Source organism: Sinohyriopsis cumingii, chromosome 12, assembly GCF_028554795.1.
Source record: "Sinohyriopsis cumingii isolate HCF-2022 chromosome 12, ASM2855479v2, whole genome shotgun sequence".
Taxonomy (NCBI): Eukaryota; Metazoa; Mollusca; class Bivalvia; order Unionida; family Unionidae; genus Sinohyriopsis; species Sinohyriopsis cumingii.
Window position 1 is genome coordinate 128,617,320 of NC_142972.1, and position 22,868 is coordinate 128,640,187.

General features: G+C 34.3%; 1 protein-coding gene across 1 annotated transcript in view; it reads right to left on the reverse strand.

The window, feature by feature from the left end:
• LOC149787442 (neural-cadherin-like) overlaps positions 1-22,868 on the reverse strand; it is a 171,334-nt gene that overhangs the window by 89,611 nt on the left and 58,855 nt on the right. The window contains exons 4-9 of the mRNA XM_089978058.1: positions 20,078-20,318; positions 17,232-17,349; positions 11,424-11,547; positions 10,801-11,054; positions 7,972-8,243; positions 3,576-4,037 (exon numbers count right to left, since the gene is read on the reverse strand). Coding sequence (XP_089834184.1) covers positions 3,576-4,037; positions 7,972-8,243; positions 10,801-11,054; positions 11,424-11,547; positions 17,232-17,349; positions 20,078-20,318 — 1,471 coding nt within the window. The remainder of the gene's footprint in view (positions 1-3,575; positions 4,038-7,971; positions 8,244-10,800; positions 11,055-11,423; positions 11,548-17,231; positions 17,350-20,077; positions 20,319-22,868) is intronic.

The following is a 22,868-nucleotide window of genomic DNA, read 5'->3' on the forward strand; positions in this document are numbered from 1 at the left end:
TACTAGTGCAGCTCACTGCTCTGCCTTGCACTTGGGTCACAGCTGATTTGAGGGTTGAATGCCACAGCCTGGGGCTGCTGCAGCCAATTATAACTTTTTAGCTGATGATTTGAGGATATGGGCTAATTGTTTGTTATTTTCCACATTATAGTTTGATTTATAGACTAAAACCATGCATATAAAAAGGCTGTAACTACTTTCATCCTAATGACATAGCATTCAAATTCATGAAAAACACAAAAAAACTGTTTATAAACAATAAAATGTATCTGTAAGTATTTTGTACCATGTTTTTTGACAGATATATACATATCATAATTTTAAATTGTTTACTAGTCACAATATTCTATTATTTCTTAAGTTCTTAAAGGTATTGAACCTATTTTATCCTGCTTGCCAATTTCAACTGAGAAGCAATTCTAAATACATTCTGGTAAAACGGAGCTAATAAAATGTGCAACACAGTGATATATGTTTTATTATCATTTACCAATGTACATGTTCACAATTGTATTTTGAAATAAGACTTGAAAGAGAAAGAAAAAAAAATTACCACGATGTTCAGTGAATCTTTTGTTCATGAAGATCAACGAAATGCTAGTATGTGAATGAAAAAAAGATAATTTTGTAGTTTGGTCTAAATTTGGTAGTTAAAAGTTATAATTATTTTACTAAAATTGGACAACAAAATACCTGGAACAATTTGTTTACTTCACATTCTAGAACATGTACTTCGGCCTGCAGTTTCTCATGAAAACTTGTCACAAATTAATCCTAGAAATCTTTCAGTAAGATAAAGGTAATTAATCAGTACAATTTTTGTCTAAATTTTGAAGTCCACATCATCACTCTGTTAGTAATAACAATATTACTTTAATGGTGAATAAAAATGTCCACATCACATTGCAAAAACATACTTCATTGATGAAAGAGATGCTGCATGGCTTCATGCACTTTTCGACAGTGACCAGGTCATATGTCACACAATTTGTCATGTCCAGGTTGGCATCTTGGTGGATTCTGCCTGGTGTCATTCACATGAAAATACTTGGACAACGTTTCAAAACGCACTAAATTGCCAAGCTACGGTTTAAGTCAGAACTGCCAGAACTGACATGATCAAAATGTATCCCTGGAAAAGCCAGCATTTCATCTATTGTCGTGGAATACCAGAGTGAATCGGTCTTTTCTTCCGTACATCTTGCTGCATACCCATTAGACCAACACCTTCAGTAAACTCAGTAACTTTCAGAGCACATGACTCTCTTTTCCACACTTAACTGTCTTCATCACTGGATTCTGTCTCAATTTCAGACAAATTTTACAAAGAAGACACTTCAATATCGCCACAAACATTTCTTAATTCAAACAATGTCAAGCTGGTTCTTGGGAAAACCTGAAAATTTGGATCCTGAATTGCTAGTGTAAACAAAAACCATTGTTTTGATTGTCAACTACAAATGCATATATTAATTAACATGTGGTATGAAATGGGAGAAAATACATGGATTTATTAAGGGCCATCATTTGTTAACACTATTTTGATTGGTTAAATGTCCTTTTACATCCCTTTTTTGATCAATCTAGCCGAATATATCATGTACATACAGTGCATCTGTCACTAAGGACTAGAGAACATAATCAGCAAATGGATATATCTGCTATAGAAGACAGAAGTCCTTGTTTACAAGCAGATTTATCAATCATGGCAAGGCACATGTGTACAGCAGATTTATCAATCATGGCAAGGCACATGTGTACAGCACATTTATCAATCATGGCAAGGCACATGTGTACATCAGATTTATCAATCATGGCAAGGCACATGTGTACAGCAGATATATCAACCATGGCAAGGCACATGTGTACAGCAGATTTATCAATCATGGCAAGGCACATGTGTACAGCAGATTTATCAATCATGGCAAGGCACATGTGTACAGCAGATATACATGTCAGTGGTAAGCAAATAATTAACTGCTGAGTACAGAAACTATCTCTGATTCTCTGATACTCTTCAGTGACAACAAGGTTTTTAAATTAGCTGCTGTGGTGAACATAACAGATGTCAGCTTGGCACCATTTTAATCTAGGACAAAGTAAAAAGCATCAGATGTCTTTTGGTGAAAAAGCCTATGTCATAATGATCAGTTCAAACGGGGTAGTGACAACAAAATTTTCAGGACAGTTGTCGTGGCAGCCATATTTGATGTACAACTGGCACCATTTTCATTCATAAGAAATCTATTGGTGAAAACCTAATCACCTTTCATTTAAGATGGTCACATGACTTTCCAATTAAGATGGTCACATGACTTTCCATTTAAGATGGTCACATGTTGAACATCAGATCAGCAGCAGAAATCTTTCAGTGAAAATCCCATGATGATATGACCATTCATTCAGGAGAGGTAGTGATAATAAAATTTTCCAGCTGATCACTGTGGCAGCCATATTAGACCTAAGGTCAGCACCATTTTTATTTAGGACCAAATAGACAGCATATAAAGTCTTTTGGTGAAAACCTGATGTCTATGGTGGCGCTCTACAGTTTCGCATTTTGCATAGGATTAGAATTTTAAAGAAAAAGAATTTCTCTGGCTTTCCTCACTGGTTATACTGGCTTTCTAAAAAAAAAGATCTTGTATATCTTAGGTATAATTCAAAGAACCTTTAATTCCCTTTATTTTGTTGTATGATTGATGGGTGTAATATGGGTTATAGAGTATACAGCTTGGCCTTACTCCAGATATGCACCTTTCAAAAAAGTGCTAGCTCCACTTGGTCATTTTCACTTCCTGAACTTCAGAGGTAAATTGTATAAAAAAAGAGTGATAACTTTTTTACATTTTATATATTTGGTAATTCATTCGTTGCACTTTCAGAAGCAGGTATTGTCTAGTCTGGCAATATTCATTTTCCCTATTTTAATAGCTGCTATGGATAGTGTACTTTAGACTAATTCAGGCTGATTTTTTAGCACAAGGGAGCAGTCATTTTAGTTAGCAGTGTGCTTAGATCATGTACAATTTCCAAAAGTACAATATCCAAAGAAATATCATCCACATTACATCAAAGTAACATAGAGGTGTGTCAACATTCTCTCCACTGTCCATGTTTTAAATGCAAACAACTTCACCTTACATACATCACTCTCTCAAAAGTACATAACAACTGGTGGGCGCCCCCCTAAATGGCTTTCTGTTAAGGAAGAGTAGTGATAACATGAGATTTTCAATATGGCTGATGTATTGGCCATATGGAACAAAAAAATCAGTACCATTTGTATATAGGACCAACTAGACATCATCCAAGTGAAAACCCCATGTTCATATGACTATATATTATGAGGAGTAGCAAAAACAAAATTTTCAAGATGGCTGCCATCGTGGTAACCATACTGGATTCCATGGGAAGAATGCCTGTGTAAAATTTCATGGCAATCATCCAAGTAGTTTAAGTGGAGTAGCGAATGTAGTGATGGATGACAGATGAAAGACCATTCCACAAATTCTTCTGGTCTTCCACAAATTCTTCTGGTCTATCACCATAAAGCTAAACAATGAAGCACTTACCCCATGAAGTGGTTTTGCCAGGTATATTATGCCAGAATCTGGTTCTATTCGGAAGAAGTTTCCTGTATTTTCCATCAAACTGTACACAACCTTAGCATTCGCTCCAAGATCATCATCACGAGCCCGCACAGCAAATATCCTCCTGTCCACAACTGCACTCCCCTCACTGATGGAAGTCGAGTACGATGGTGAGTCAAAGACAGGAGCGTTATCATTCTTGTCTCCAATACGCACCCAAAATATACAATGGCTGTCCAAGGATTGTGGATAACCTTGATCTTTAGCTCTGACTGTAACTGGATATCCACGGCTGCCTTGACTTGCTTCACGGTCAAATACCACAGCTGAAACTACACGACCACTTAATGGGTCAACTTCAAACTTTTTCTGCTGGTTTGGTGCTGTTACGATTGAGTATGTGATATTTCCGTTATCGCCACGGTCCTGATCAACAGCTGTTACCTGAAAGTATGAAATGACAATGTCAATATAAATTAACATGGCTTGCGTAACCTTCTGGATTAGGATGAATATGAGAACAATGAGACATTACTCTACAGTACTGATGGACATAATACTTTCTTTCTGTTTTGGGCTTTAACACTTTAGTCTGTACCTGTCATCATGAAGTTTATAAGGGCTTTTCCATTTAAACATACATGGCACCCAGGGAAAGCAGTTTAAAAAAATATATATGCCAGTGTATTCTGATTACTCAAGTGAGTTCACATTAAAATGATATAAAATTCTAACTGCATCTATGGGTGACTACCCCGCACCCAAAGTGCCCTAGCTGGAATATCATGTATATTTCACTGGAAAAGTTGTAACTATTTTCTCCTTTGATACCACAGCTGTGCAGCTTCCTAAATTTAACAAAAGCAACTGATAGAAATGAAGCATACACTTCAGTCATTAGATGTAATGCTTTGATGTTGCCCCCAAAAAATACCTGCACTATTTTTGCTGATATTTTTCATTCTTGAACACTGTTATTTAATTGGCAAAACAAGAACTTTCATTTCTTTTTACCCTTGTCAGTAGCTGAATATTTTTCCACACTATAGCTTCCAGACTAAAAGATCAGGATGGTTACATGCAAAGAGATAAGGACAAGGAGACAATGATGTTGAAGATGAAGGCGGCATTTAATCTATGACTTGTACAATGAAGTATAAAGAGAATATCTGTTTTAGATATTAGATATCAGGTAATATTTCATGAATGAAGTGGAGACATTGTACATTTACAAAGTGACAAAGCCATAGTTGACAATAAAAAAAGTTTTCACATTGTAAGTGACAAATTCCCTCACAGCTAAAGAGTCCCTCAAAAGGGACGAACATTCTAATGTTTGAAAAGAATTTCCAGGAATTCATGATAAGCCCATTACTTTTTAACTGATGAGAGTTGAAAACCACCTCTATTATTCTTAAAAGATGTGTTTTTCTTGAAGGATATGTTTTTCGAAACAGCAACTGTGGCGGCCACATTAGATGTAAGATCAACTTTATTTTTATTCAAGGCAAACTGGATACCATTAGAAGACATTTGGTAAAAATGCCATCTTGATATGACCATCAATTCTGGAGAATTAGTGACAAGAGTTGCAATATGTTCATTGTAGTAGCCATATCTGAGGTCAGATTGACGCCTTTTTCATTCAGGAGTAACTCGATAGAATTATTTTGATGAAAACCCCATGTCGATATGATTTTCCATCTTTTTCATTCAGGAGCAACTCGATGTAATTATTTTGATGAAACCCCATGTCAATATAATTTTCTATTTGGGTGGTGGTAGCAAGAAGATTATCATGATGACTGAAATGGTGGGCATACTGGATGTCAGACTAGCACCATTCTTGTTTAGTTCCATCTATGTATCTTATGAAGTAGGAGCAGTAGTAATGAGATTTTCAAGACAAATACTTTGGTAGCTATATTGGATATCACAGTTTTTAATCAAAACCAACTAAAGCTCATAACAAGTCTTCCACTGAAAATCCACCTGCAGATGTGGATTTCTGTTCAGGAAAAGTAGCAATAACAAGATTTTCAGGATGATTTCCAAGGTGACCATAGTGGATATCAGATTAAAAACATTTTCATCTACAATCAACAAGACATCATAAAAAGTATTGTAGTGAAAATCCCATGTTGATACAACTATCCGTTCAAGTGGAGTAGCAGTAACATGGCTGCTGTGGTGGTCAAATTGGATGTCTGAGCTAAACCATTTTCATTTATAATCAACTAGACCTTGGAATGAATGTGTATGTTAAGATTCATGGATATCCTCACTTTAGTTTCGAAGGTGCATTAAGAACAAACATGTGCCAACAGATGGATAGACATCAGGCCATCCCTTAAGCTCTCTGGTCTATGACCAACAGGCCTAAAAAAAAAATACTGATTTTCTTTTTATTACGTATTTTTACAGGCAATAATCATCAATCTGTATAGCATTCATTCCTCATTTATTTTTCAACAGCAATGTTTCACAAACTTAGCATGCACATACAATACTTTAAATTGTGTATTTTGTCAAATTAATGACTGTTTTCATATGACAATGATAGAGATTTTTCATTTTCATGAACACATTTCTTGCACCGACTGATAAACAGGACAATGTTAGGGTGGGGGTACTGTAGAAATATCACAAAGCTATCATAACTGTCAGACTTCAATACACAACATCTTTAAACAAAAACATTTCAACAATTTGGAGTTTACTTGTAAGGATTTTTCTTTAATCGGCTATTTCTCCATGCAAACATCAATATCTGTGTGACCCTGGCATGCTCGCAGTCTAGCTCAGTAACAGATGCTGCACTCAAACTTTGATTATCACTTAATTTTGATTATCACTTAATTTTGTTTGCAATCAACACTCATCAATGCCAGATTTTCTGCCAAGATTATGGTTCTGATGAGACGTAAAATTGCTACCAAACAATTTTATTGCTATGTTTAATCAAGTTTGTCAAAAATTATACCATCTGTTGAAGAGTAACAGGTATACCACATAGATGACACAGAATATCAAATATGAACAGGTCAAATATGCTGAGTCACTAATAATTTGCATGATTCAATGTGAAAACTAATTATAACAAAGTTAATAACTGAAATCTACTTGCAGTCTGGAGTTCATTTTTAGGTATTTCTTGATGGCAGCAACTCATGATTACATAAATGTATACTAAAGTGTATACAGTTTGGACACATTTGTTCATTTTGATTGTAGAGAGAGAGAAGGGAGGGGAGGAAAGAAAGCAACAGAAGAAAAAAATGTGATAAACCTAATAATGGAAATTCAGGTTTGAATAACATGCATAAGGGTAGATATATTTCTTAATTGGGATAATTCCAAAAGTGTAGTAATAGTGGTCATATTTAATAGAAATTAATTTGTATCAAAAACATAAAGGCCTTAATCATGCATGTGTTCCAATTTAATCAAATTCTGTCAAGCAGATTTTTAGATAAAGAAGCTGTTAAACTTTTTTCCATATTTAGCAATGGTGGTCATACTGGAAGAAGAGTGGGATCAACTAAACAAACCTGAATGGTCTTGATGCCTGAATGCCCCCTATACACTCACATGGTTTTTGAGAATAAGTTGTAAAAAGCAATTGTGAAATGATGATAAATAATGTACAAAATTCATGACAGATGAAGGTCAACATGACAGATGAAGGTCAACAAGGTCAACATGACAGATGAAGGTCAACACCATAAGCCCACATGACTTTATGGTCAGGTGAGCGAACAACTTTAATATAGAAATCTTATAGTTCACAATGATGACACTGCTGAATGTAAAGTGATACCCACTTCTAACTAAATAGTCATGGACAAGATCAAAGTGATACCCATGTCTAACTAAATAGTCATGGACAAGATTAAAGTGATACCCATGTCTAACTAAATAGTCATGGACAAGATCAAAGTGATACCCATGTCTAACTAAATAGTCATGGACAAGATCAAAGTGATACCCATGTCTAACTAAATAGTCATGGACAAGATTAAAGTGATACACATGTCTAACTAAATAGTCATGGACAATATCAAAGTGATACCCACGTCTCACTAAATAGTCATGATAATCATCAAAGTGATACTATGTCTAACTAATAATAGTCATGGACAAGATTAAAGTGATCCCCACGTCTAACTAAATAGTCATGAACAAGATCGAAAGTTTTTCCCATAAAGGCATTAGCCCTATTAAAAGGGTATGTTCATTTGCAATCTTCATGTTAAAGAAAACTGCTGTAACATTGAAACATAAAAGAATATGCTGTAAAATTTAAATTAGAATTTAAAATTAATTTAAATCTAAATTACAATTTAAAATTAATTTAAATTTAAGAACACAAACATACCTGTATTACAAATGTTCCAATCTGCTCATTCTCCATAACTGTGGGAGCATAGTCACAGTTGGGGAAAACTGGTCTATTATTGTTGGTGTCCTTAATTTCAATGACAACGTAAGTCTCACTGGATAGGATAGGGAACCCTCCACAACATCGACCGTCATCATAAGCTGTTATATTGAGTGTGTAGTAGGGTATCCGATCGGGAACCGTGTTAACCAGAGAGATGAGGCCAGAATCTGGATCAATCTTGAAGGGAGCACTGATTGTTGTCTTGGCTGCAAATTAGTTTCAGTTTAAAGTATATTTCAACATTCATCAATCAAATATATATATTTCAGCATTCATCAATCAAATATGTATATTTCATAATTTACCTGAATTAAACTGAAATAATTTATACATTACAATTTGTCATATTAAAAGATTGCAACTGTAAGCACTGTGTGTTTCTTAAATGCTGCAGAAATGTAATAAAGTTTGATCATAAATCTTACAATTTTTATGCAATCATTTATTTGTTTAACATCAACTAGGTAAATTTCTATAAAGATTATTCTCCAAGAATACTCATATAAATTAGGGTGATCAACAATTTCAAAGCTCACCTCTACTCTCACTAGTCTCCAGCAGCCATTGTAAAAATTATCACCTAAAATATAAGTTCTGGCTAAAATGATCTTGGCCACCTTTCCAACTCAATCTTAACAGTGATTTTTCAAACCCAGAAAACTGATATTCATAGACATGGTGAATATAATTTTTCTAGGCTTGACAGCTCTTTGTGGCAGACGTAAATATAATTTTTCTAGGGTTGACAACTCTTTGTGGCAGACATAAATATAATTTTTCTAGGCTTGACAACTCTTTGTGGCAGATGTAAATATAATTTTTCTAGGCTTGACAACTCTTTGTGGCAGATGTAAATATAACTTTTCTAGGCTTGACAGCTCTTTGTGGCAGATGTAAATATAATTTTTCTAGGCTTGACAACTCTTTGTGGCAGATGTAAATATAATTTTTCTAGGCTTGACAACTCTTTGTGGCAGATGTAAATATAATTTTTCATGCTCTTTGTGGCAGACGTGAATATAATTTTTCTAGGCTTGACAGCTCTTTGTGGCAGACGTAAATATAATGTTTCTAGGGTTGACAGCTCTTTGTGGCAGACGTGAATATAATTTTTCTAGGCTTGACAGCTCTTTGTGGCAAACATGAATACAGTAAAACCTGTTATGAGAGACCGCCCCTTCTGCCAACAAAAAGCAATCTCTCAAGACAGGTGGTCTCTCATAGCAGGTTTGTACAAAAAGACCCGTTTCCAAGGTCCAGTTTCAGAACAATTTCAAGAAAAATAACCACAATCACTGTACATATAATCTATTCTTTATTAATAGTTCTTCCTAAAATAGTGTATGAATTCATCTAAAAATAATATCATATAGTAATAAAAAAGATATTTCTATCATTAAACATGAAATCACATTTACATTTGATGATCACATATTTTAGCATATGAAACCATTTCTGAATTACTCCTCTTCCTTTATGACAACCTAAATTTGTTTTACTGATGTTTAAACCGCTTTTTGCGAGTGGTCTGCTCTTTTTCACTTCTTTTAGTTACAATAATTATTTTCTCCAGCCATTAAATTTGTCTCCTTTTAGTTGGAGGTTCATCCAATGTTATTAAGGCTCTAGGTGTTAAAATTATTGGTGCTCAATTGAAAAATCTATATTAGTCCATTGCATATCTAACAATGAATGAATGAAAAGAAACAATTATCTCATCCAGAAACAAAACCATTAACTCAAAGACAAAAATCAAAGGCTTCATTCAAAGATGACATACAGAGATTAATTCTAAAAGCAAAGTGTGTAACCTGGTTGCACCAACTTGAATAAATGAGTGGAGTTTATCCTCGTTTTTGCAATACGGTCATTCATAGCAGTGTTGAAATGCCTATTTTTCCAAGACATCACAGTTACTGGTCACATTCAGCAGGTGGTTGCTCATAACAGAGCGTTTATATAATAAAACTGATCGTACATTATGATTGTGGTCGGAAATGACAGGTGGTCACTCATAGCAGAGGTTGCTCATAGCAGTTTTTACTGCATCATTTTTCTAGGGTTGACAAGTCTTTGTGGCAGATGTAAATATAATTTTTCGAGGGCTGACAACTCTTTGTGGCAGATGTAAATATAATTTTTCTAGGGTTGACAACTCTTTGTGGCAGACGGAAATATCATTTTTCTAGGGCTGACAAGTGAATATCATATGACTGAGGTGAATATCTATTTTCTGGATTGCTAAATCCTTGTAGCCAAGATGAATATCATTTTTCTGGGGGTAACAAGTCCTTGTAGCAACCTAAATCCATTAACATAAAATTTCAGAACAGAATCTTATTATTGATGCAGTCGTCATTAATGCTGGGAATTTAATGGACACTTTTAGTATCAGATAGTTTGCTGCCATTTCTATCAGGGAATTACCTTGTCAAACTAGGTTGCTGAACAAATACAAAGTGAAAAAATAAAATCTTTATCCATTTTTGCTGATAATAAATTTGAAATTAAAAAACTGAAGTTTTGTTTATTTTACAAAAAATATACAAGTTTACATCATCAACTAAGAAAAATGTTCTTTCAGCTAGATACTGTATAGTATCATATACCTACAATGGGGAGACAATCATTTACCCTAATGGGAGGTTACTTACATAATACACATATCAAGAATATCTATCTCATTTTGTTTGCTAACATAGGTTAGAAAAAAGGAAAATAAACTTCTTAAAACTGTATCATATGGAATTCTATTAAACTTACGAGAAAAGTAGTACTTGACATTATCCCCATCTGGATCTGTAGCCTGAACAATCATGACACTTCCACCTTCCTGCAACTCATTGATGCTTGCATAGAGGCCGTCAACTCCTGATACAAACACTGGCTTCTCATCATTAATGTTGGTTACGTAAACTATCACTGTAGCTGAACCAGAACGTGGCAGCGTACCCTTGTCTACAGCTGTGATGTTAAATCTGTACTGATGATCTCGTCTGTAGTCATAATCTATTGCCCTGGAAAAAGACAAACTCAAAATCTGTAGACCACAAGAATGTGACCCGATTTGTTAATCTATTACAAAATGGTGATTTCATAATCCTGCTGCTAGTGACAACTGTATTAATACCAGAAAAGAAAACTGAATGGTTGAATGATTCCTCTTATTTATTTAAGTAATCCTTCCCTTTAGTTTTTAATACCGTCTTAACACAAATGTACATCTACCTATTGATGAACGTCTACCTATCAATGAAACTCAATCAAAATAATAATATAGTATCTAACTTTTGAATAATTCTGTCAGAATATTAACAATATATACTGAGCTATGAAAAGCTGGAGATGGACATCTGAGTCATTTCTTCCACATCAAATTAACTTACTTTGCCAGTTTAATCTGTCCAACATACTGTCCATTGAGATAACTGGTTTCTACACTGAAGTGATCATCACTAACACTGTACACCAATTCTCCACTGCTCCCTGAATCTTTGTCTGTGGCAGTCACTGTAATTAAATGACACACATTTAGTAAACCTGTCGCTAAAAGCACACTTAAGGGACCACAAAAACTGGTCCTGTATGGAAGGGTGTCCCTTACACATAAAAAATAAAGAGATGGGGCTAAAGCTGTACCGATGTCACTTTTTGCCGATTATGCCGATACTGCATATAGCCAATTCTTAAAACTGCCGATACCGATTATGAGAAAGATTATTTCAAGAAACCGCCTGTTCTACAATTAGTGAAAGCACTAGCATTTGATTGACAAGTAAACCATGCCATATTTTTGTTATAACTAACAATGCCTAAAATGGGTGTGGATTTATGTTAATAGTTCAAATGTGGTCTCAAGCTACCATACATGTGATAACTATTTCCCACATTTTATATGCCACCTTTTTTTCTTATTGTTAACTCATGTATGCAAAAAAAACTCTTTACTAAATAACATATTTATTCTGAATTAGTTTTTTGGGGGCACATATGCTCTGTGATAAGTTTCTTCAGTCCTTCTTTTATTTTAATGATGGAAATCAATGCTTACATATACGGTACAGAAATGCCGATCAAGTTGACTCATGTAAGTTTCATTGGTGGGAATGGAGATCATATTTTGCTTGTTGAGAAAAAATCTACAGCATTCAGTGATCGTTCTTGGGATTTAGGAAGCAGTTCACTAACAAAAAAAGCATGTAAAGCATGGCAAAAATAAATTTCTGAACTCCTGGTTGATTGAGATGTACTTTGTGAAGCTAGCCATGAATGCGTGAAATCGACGGTCACATTATGCATCACTTATCTTACATTGCAAAGTACGATCGTACGGTTTTAGTATTAAAATGTCATTATCTAAATAAATATTCTTACAAAACTATTATTTGGAAAATAATATACACAATATAGATTTGCTTAATACCTGATGTTTCTATTAAAAAAAGAGAGACTGTAGGAAATTAGATATTTTACATTTGGTAATGCATTTATTTCAGGTGACAACAGTTAGACCTATGCATTAATAGTTATGCGCAATGCAAAGACCATGGAAGTAGTGCAAAACAGTCATGTAATTATTTATTTTGTAATATGATGGCTGTATTGCTTGTTGTCAATAAAGTAATAACTATCCCATCTTTTTCAATTTTCACTGCCTATTACATTAACAGTCTTGGAAAAATAATCACTACTTATTCTGGTGACATTTTTTGAAAATTGGCAACAAAATATTGAGATTGGCGTTTTATTTTGGTGACAACTTTTTAAAAGCCAGGACCATCCCTGTAATGTGTATGCTGGAAGTTCAACAGCCACATGAGGCCTCATTGGCTGGTTGGCCGCTGTGATTGGGATGAGTGCATCCATGGTATTGATAATTTGTTGTGAGCAAACAATCAGCAGTAGTTTACAGCAAGTGTGTTAAAAAGTATTTACTTTTAAGAATATACTGTCTTTCAATTAACCCCCAAATCAAATGTTTATTCCTTAATTTCCACTATTTAAATCTGAATTAAAATTCAAGCCATGTCAAGATGAATGTTATGATTAAATTATTTTCTGGAAATTTGTTTACATTGGCACCGATTATTTCTGCTGATACCGATTATACCAATTGTTCCAATAATCAGTATGATTATGAGCATGGCTGATTAATCGGTACAGCTTTAGATGGGACCACATCAAACCATCCTTTGTATGGAGGTACACACCCTGGCACTGTGCTTACAACTATAAACTAAATGAATACCTACTCTGACAGAGAAAGGCACGAGTTTTTTATATTTGTAAATTTCAATTCTACTGCAAACATCAAATACTGAGTCGTTTCCATGACTGTAATACCTCGGCTTCATTTGTTATCATTAGGAACAGGCATGTTACCTTATTTTTTGAAACAAATTGTTTAGGGTGACCTAGCTTCTATTTCACAAGTCCTGACTTACACCTATTAAAATCTAGAATCAAGCAATCTGTCTAAAATATAAGTCTGCCTTAAAAACAACCAATCAGATTTCTCACATCCAGACAAAAACATTAACTGGTGCAAAAATGTTTGAAAATGATTGGAAAAGCTTAAAATCATGGTTTAAAAGATTAAATTCATACATGTTTTATTCTCATAAACATTGGTTTTGTGGAATTTGGTGTATTATCTGTAAACTGAAATAATACAGTACGACTGTATCCAATTTGCAAAAACAAAATCAAGAAAACTTCTACACAAACAAGATGCTATCCTGTATCTCAACATCTGCTTATACAGGATAGAAAAACAAATTAACACATGAATATTCCGTCTAAATTTCCCTTATTTCTCACACAGCAGAGGGTTGTCAAATTAACTTGTCAAAAGTAGACAATGGGACATAACAGTTGTTGTTGTTGTTGTTCTAGGGTTTAACGCCATTTTTCAGCACAAGATAGGCCATATATGGTGGCCAGTATAACTGGTGGAGGAAGAACCCTGGAAAACCCAGGAAAGAACCACCGACCCACGAGAAGCTACTGGCAGGCTTTCCCACGTACCCACGCTAGCCGAGCCTTGGACTCGAACATACGCAGACAGAGGTGAGATGGCAGTGATCCGGAATGGTAAGCGTTTTAGACCACTCAACATAACAGTTAAATATATAACAGTAAATTTGATAAAGCCAGGGGTGGACACATCATTCAGCATGGGTTTATAATGAGATAAAGATATATACATTATCATCACAGTAATGTAATCTTGATTACTAAATAATTAATGCTGAGTTGTCAGAAAATCCAAATCATTACAAGATGAATGTCCCCAATTATTATGATAACGATACCTATCAATTTTGAACTAAAAGTCCCCAATTATTATGATAACGATACCTATCAATTTTGAAATGAAAGTCCCCAATTATTATGATAATGATACCTATCAATTTTGAAATGAAAGTCCCCAATTATTATGATAACGATACCTATCAATTTTGAACTGAAAGTCCCCAATTATTATGATAACAATACCTATCAATTTTGAGATGAAAGTCCCCAATTATTATGATAGCAATACCTATCAATTTTGAGATGAAAGTCCCCAATTATTATGATAACGATACCTACCAATTTTGAAATGAAAGTCCCCAATTATTATGATAACGATACCTATCAATTTTGAACTGAAAGTCCCCAATTATTATGATAACGATACCTATCAATTTTGAGATGAAAGTCCCCAATTATTATGATAGCAATACCTACCAATTTTGAAATGAAAGTCCCCAATTATTATGATAATGATACCTATCAATTTTGAACTGAAAGTCCCCAATTATTATGATAGCGATACCTATCAATTTTGAACTGAAAGTCCCCAATTATTATGATAACGATACCTACCAATTTTGAAATGAAAGTCCCCAATTATTATGATAATGATACCTATCAATTTTGAACTGAAAGTCCCCAATTATTATGATAGCGATACCTATCAATTTTGAAATGAAAGTCCCCAATTACTATGATAACGATACCTATCAATTTTGAAATGAAAGTCCCCAATTACTGATAACAATACCTATCAAATTTTTAGATTATTAAAATCCCAAAAAGTAACTGAATAAAAAAATTGCTGCAGAAATATTTAAATCTTTCTGATAACAGTGATTAGTGAAAGTGGGTGACTTTTATAAACTTTTCATAAAACTGATACTGATGCAAACATTGGCTGGTAAAAAACAAAAATGAAATTTGGTTTATGAATTAAGTTTGTATTTCTGCATCAAATGCTGGCAGCAGAACCATATATGTGGTTTACAGCTTTTGTGCAGTTGTCAAATTTTGGATGCAGGAGGTTGCAGGTTTGAACCCTGGCCGAGTCATCCCAAAGACATAGAAAAATGGTACTAAATGCTGCCTCACTAGGTGCTCAGCGTTAAGAGGTTAGTGTTAGGACTGGTCAGCCTGGTGTCGGGGATAATGTGACTGGGTGGGACATCATACCACATGTCTGCAGCATGATGCCCCAGTGCTAGACATCACTTTTAAACTGTCACACTGCAGACATCGTAGCGATATGACTAAAAAGAATTGAAAGCTACATTAAAAATCCAAATCATACACACACGCTCAAATTTTGCATCACAAAAGGTATTGCCAGCAGCTTAACTAGTTATGTTTCTATTCGAGGCTTGTATAACAGCATCTGAACTGTTTCTGGCGGAAAATTGTGAAAGCTTGGCTTGGCAATGATGGCATTATTCTGACAGTGGTACTGAACACCAAATTTTTGGAATTTGATTCTACAGACTTGTTAAAGAGAATGCTCCTCATTTCCATTTGTACGTCAATCGAGGTTATGGCATAATTATTCAGGCTTCTTCTGTTGTAACTCTAGGAAAACACAGTTCCAAAATTGTTTGAGAGTATAGAAACATGGAATCAGAAAATTTCAGTATTGTTTTCCCATTCTGGGGATCTGATGATAATATATGGCGCATTCTTGGGCAGAAAACTGATAGGTATATAACAAAGTATCTTATCAACATTGCAATGAAACTTTAGGTATAAAACAAAGTATCTTATCAACATTGCAATGAAACTTTAGGTATAAAACAAAGTATCTTATCAGCATTGCAATTAACTTTAGGTATATAACAAAGTATCTTATCAGCATTGCAATTAACTTTAGGTATATAACAAAGTATCTTATCAGCATTGCAATGAAACTTTAGGTATAAAACAAAGTATCTTATCAGCATTTCAATTAACTTTAAGTATATAACAAAGTATCTTATCAGCATTGCAATAAAACTTTAGGTATAAAACAAAGTATCTTATCAGCATTGCAATGAAATTTAAGGTATAAAACAAAGTATCTTATCAGCATTGCAATAAAACTTTAGGTATAAAACAAAGTATCTTATCAGCATTGCAATTAACTTTAGGTATATAACAAAGTATCTTATCAGCATTGCAATGAAACTTTAGGTATAAAATAAAGTATCTTATCAGCGTTGCAATGAAACTTTAGGTATATAACAAAGTATCTTATCAGCATTGCAATGAAACTTTAGGTATAAAACAAAGTATCTTATCAGCGTTGCAATGAAACTTTAGGTATAAAACAAAGTATCTTATCAGCATTGCAATTAACTTTAGGTATATAACAAAGTATCTTATCAGCATTGCAATGAAACTTTAGGTATATAACAAAGTATCTTATCAGTGTTGCAATGAAACTTATTTTTCATCTGCATCTAATGACTAATGATGCCATCTAAAAAGCTTCTGCATCAACACTGACATGGTGTTCAATACAGGTAATCACTGACATGGTGTTCAATACAGGTAATCACTGATGTGGTGTTCAACATGGGTAATCACTGAAATGGTGTTCAATACAGGTAATCACTTCAATACAGGTAATCACTGACATGGTGTTCAATACTGGTAATCACTGATGGTGTTCAATAAAGGTAATCACTAACACACTGTTAAATACAGGTAATCACTGACATGGTGTTCAATACAGGTAATCACTAACATGGTGTTCAATACAGGTAATCACTGACATGGTGTTCAACACTGGTGATCACTGACATGGTGTTCAATACAAGCAATCAGCTAGGAATACACAAATCACTGACCCAAATATTTAAAGAAAAGTAAAAGTAAATGCTAGGATATTTTGTCCTCACATTAGTGAGTGACTTGACACAAACCTGTATACAAAGGTGGCACTGTATCATTTACTTGGACTGCTTCACTCAGTGTGAATGTGTAAGTGGAGAGCTGGAACACTGGTCTATTATCATTGTCGTCTAGAACATTCACAATCAACTGGAGGAAAATAAACAATATTTCAAGATTTCAGCAACAAGTGAAGAAAATGTAACATTATCTGGATGCTAAAGAAAATGCACTTTGTTTACATCTTCAAAATTTGCATTTGGTTTAGGGCTCAGACCTATCAAATACTGTTTTGTAAACCCCTTTCACATTGTGTAGATAATTGATTAAAGTTAGGGCTATTCCTTTAAAATATACATGGTTCATAAGTAATTTTTAAAAAAATAATTACCAGGTACTCATATTACTCAAAAGAGCTCACATGAAAATGATATAATATTCTAAACTGCATCCATAGGTGACTGCTCAACATTGAAAGTGTTTCTCCCTGGGCACCAAGGTGCTCTTAGTGCCAACATTCTGAATGATCCAAATGGAATACTTTGTGGCACTTTATCAAGATACATGTCCCTCTTGTTGGATACCAGTAAAAGCTACCTTAATTATGTACTAGTAAAAGCTACCTTAATTAAGTCACACATTAGGCAGGTATGGGGTAATTCTGACCAATTGGAGAAAATCAAAATCATGTAAATGGACAGACAAATCTATGCAAAAGTTCAAAACACTGATCCAAGTTTTGGTTAATTAACATTAACCCCGGAGGTTTTTGTCATTTTCGCCTAAAAATCGAGTAGGAAACACATTTTGAAAGCTGTTTCTGAAAAGACTCGAAAACACCAAATCTCCAGTCATCTTTCAATAACATACTGCCTAGTTGTGTTAGAAACATCCTTTTTCATTGGCTATTTGACTTGCGCATGAGCAGAAGGGTAAAAGTTTAAGTTCTTTTTTTTCTTCTTTTTTGTTGTTGTGCTAAACAGAGCCATTATTTTTGTATGGAAACCACTCTTTATTCCAAATGCCCATCTTATCCTACTTTTTGCAAAGGCTCATCCATCTGTTTGCAGTTCATACTGGTTTGCCTTAGATCTGAGACCAAAAAGTCTCAAATCCGGACACAAAATCGGATTCCGACCACGAGCGAATTTTGGGTAGAAAAAAGTCGGGTAAAAAAATGAGGGTTTTTTATCTGTATTTTGTAGTGCAACTAGATATTCCAGATTATTTGGTATCATTGTAGAGCTACATCTGTCTACCTTTCTATAATACCACCCACTTTAGTGTATCATGCATAACCATGACGCTACAGAGTTTGGCAGTAGGCTACTACCTCCTGCCCCGTTAAGTCATTGCTAGGGGTTAATGTGTTAACAAGGAAACTTCCATACTGATATCAGTGTCAATGGCCTGATCTCAGAGTTTTCAGAGCAGTATCCAATGTTCTCCCCTCTGAGCTGGCACCCTGCTCAATTAATAATTAGTGTTCCGAATCCCTACAGACTTGCTGGCTCCACATCTCACAGGTATACATTACCAATGATAGTACAGTATATATATATATATCTCAATACATGATGTCACAATACAGTATATATCACAACAGATGAAGTCACAATACAGTATATATCACACTACATGATGTCACTATACAGTATATATCACAATACATGATGTCACAATACAGTATATATCATAATACATGATGTCACAATACAGTATATATCACAATTGATGATGTCACAATACAGTATATATCACAATACATGTCATAATACAGTATATATCACAATACATGATGTCACAATACAGTATATATCACAATACAGTATATATCACAATACATAGGTCCTGATATATTCCAATATGTATCCTTAGCATATTTTCATGGAAAAAATATCTGATGAGCTACTACTCTGACACGACAACCAAGTAATGCTTATTTTTGTTTTTGTTGGTGTTAATGGCATTTTAACATGTTATTGGATATATCATGACATGGAAATAGGAGCTAAGTGCCTTTTCCAAGAACATACCAATTCAGCCAACCCGGGCTTTAGATTACAAGTCAACTACTTTAGCATTTAAGCTACCATGGCTCCCATCTTAGTATTACATGCTTTTAAAACATCTGCATAATTGCAAAATGTATTTCATTATTAAATCTAGCTGCAATATGATAACTGTTTTTTAAAAAATTTATATAATATAATAAAACTATTTTATTATCACTACCAGGTGTAATCTGACATTTTTTATATAAAAAACAACTGAAAGAACAAATATAGCCAATCGATAATCCAGTTAACAAGTAACAGTTGTGCCCAATTCTGAATGTTAATGTACGTATAAAATTACATAATTATCTCAAATTATCCAGTTGTATTAAGCATATGGTGGTGATGATGTGATTATTGTATCATCACCAAAATGTAAATATTCCCAGAGCGTATTGCTTTATCACTGTATTCCTAATGTTTACACTGCAACCACTCATAAGGACAAGCAGACGAGTTTTTTTATCTTGTTTTATATCATTTCACCAAGATATATATGACTTGATATCCATCAGTTTCAATACTCACTATACATGGTAAGCAGCCGCACTCACTTGGCCAAATGGAGGCCAAATGTAATTATAGCACTATAAGCATTGTCTTGCTTCATCAATTATTTCATACAGAAATTGTAGTACAAAATTTAGTCTGATTAGACTAGCCTAGGGATGAGAACTTTATCTCTGTGAAAATGCACTCAAATTTAATGAAACAAGATAGATGGGACAAATTGCACAGTAATGTTTCTAAACAGTGCAAAGCCCAAATGGTTTTAAAATCCAAAAGCCACACATTGTGTCGAGGACACTGTTTTAACTTACGGGAACAGAACTGGTGAGTCCGGTCTCTATTTCAGTGGCAGTGATGTTCAGCTCATAATGGTTGGGTGGAGTCTCATAGTCTAGGGTTTGCAGGGTCTCAATTTCACCAGAGCTGCTGATGCTGAAACGACTTGATGATCGACCTGAGGCATCAAGAAGCTGGTACGACACTTTGTTCTCCAAGCTGTCCTGGAAACACTTTGCCTTCACTACTAGGATAGAACCACTGTCTGTCTGAAGCCTGTATTAACATAAGCAACATCAATGTGTTGTTTAATGAATTCAAAATGTTTTAAAAAATGGGTTTCATCCTAATGCTATGTTATATATTTTGCAAAAGCTTTAGCAGAAAATCCTAATGTTGATGTTGTCGACACAAGAAAGTGACAACCTGCCTCTCCATCTGCTCATACAGACTCTGCAATAATTTCCTGTCACATGTAATTAATTATTTTTATCCTTATTTTTCCAGCTACAGATCTATTTAACGTAAATATATCATCAGGTACACATACTACATAAAGCCATGTAATTATATCATCAGGTACACATACTACATAATGCCATGTAAGTATATCATCAGGTACACATACTACATAAAGCTATGTAAGTATAACATCAGGTACACATAATACATAAAGTCACGTAAGTATATCATCAGGTACACATACTACATACAGCCATGTAAGTATATCATCAGGTACACATACTACACAAAGCCATGTAAATATATCATCAGGTACACATACTACATAAAGCCATGTAAGTATAACATCAGGTACACATGCTACATAAAGCCACGTAAGTATATCATCAGGTACACATACTACATAAAGCCATGTAAGTATATCATCAGGTACACATACTACATAAAGCCATGTAAGTATATCATCAGGTACACATACTACATAAAGCCATGTAAGTATATCATCAGGTACACATACTACATAAAGCCATGTAAGTATATCATCAGGTACACATACTACATAAAGCCATGTAAGTATATCATCAGGTACACATACTACATAAAGCCACAGCACTCTGGATAAGAACTTGATAAATTGCGTTATTGTACACCACCTGACATGGAACTAATTGTATTTCTTTTAAAATTTAATGGGTAGTTTGTGAACATCACAAAACAAAAAAAAAACACACTAAAAGAAAATCCTAATCCTCAAGAAGCTAATTATTCCTTTTAGAATGCATCAAACAGCCAAGTGACCTTGTCTATTTTTGGTGTGTTTGATTACATGGTTCTATTAGAGCATTCTAAGCATGATCAAGTAGTATCATTTGAAATGTGCAATAGGCATCCAGAAATTGAACCAAAAAGCACAGTTTATATTGATCAAACCTTCCTCCAAACAACACGCATTATGCTTACAACAGCTGTAATACAATGGCAACTTTGGATTTAGCACTTAAAATTAAATTATTTTGTGTAACTGGAATACATTTTTTTTTTTAAATTACATATCTTTAGTTTAATTATCTGCATCAAATATGCAAATATGCTGCTTATCCGGATCTTTTGAGTTGTATCAGAAAGGTATCTGAAAAGCTCATATCAAAACTATGATGCTGATACCAGACAAATAATCATCAATATCAAACACTTTAAAAAGAAATGTTTGTCAAGTTATCCAATATAAAACCACTTGACAAATCAACAACTCCAAAGTATGTCTTGAGTACTAGGTTTCCTTACCACTTTACAACTCCTGCACTTGAGAGCTTTCAACTGTACATAAGCTTTACCGTTTACCAAATGCCTGTGAACAAAATTTCACAGTATTTTCTTACTTACATTAAAAACCCAAGCTCAAAAGGAATTATTACTGAAAGAAACAAATAAACAAGAAATCTACGCTCTGCCATGACTGGTCTGCTGCTTTGTAATCTGAAAACTTCACGTGGTTCCTAATGAAGCAAGAAAAGTTGGTCACTGTAGCCTACTTTTGAAAAGTACAATTGTAAGACCTAAGAAATTAATACATTTCTCAAGTTCTCATAACTATGCAAATAAACCAGCCAAAGAAATAGAAATAAATTCAAGTCAATGTGACCAAATTTTGCTGTCAATGTTTGAATGAACCTATCAAATTTTACAACTTCAAATGAATTGACTTCATAAAATGTAGAAAATCAAATAACAAGAATTCCTGATTTGCCTGCTCCAAAAAGGCCTATTCCAAAGTCAACCCTGCAAAGTCCTGTGAGGATTTAGAATAGGCCTGATTTCCTGCATGCTGTACCCTGCAAAGTCCTGTGAGGATTCAGAACAGGCCTGATTTCCTGCATGCTGTAGGAGCTCAGTGGTTAGCATGCTGGCTTCATGACTGAAAGGATGCATCTTGAAATCACAAGATCTGATCTGTCCAGTCGACTTCTGTGCCTTCGTCAAAGCACTTTACCCGAATTACCTCATCACTTCATAATCTACTTGTGTTGCTGAACCAAAAAACACCTAACAAAACCCAATATGTCAAAGGAAATGAAGGCCATTTTGGTCTTTCTCTGGACTGTAATGAGCATTACCTATCAAAATGAATACACACATCAAGTTTTATAGACTGTACATGCAACAGAAGTCAGAGAAAGCAAGCTATATGCAAAGAATGTAATGTTGCCACCTGTGCCAACAACAAGGCAATTTAAAAAATTATGCCTATGCATCATCAATGTTCTGCAGGCAAGAAAATAAAAACTTAATGTTGACAATTATTCCAACAAAGACAACAACAACAAAAACCACAATACAACACCACTGCGACACCTGTCTTTGCAA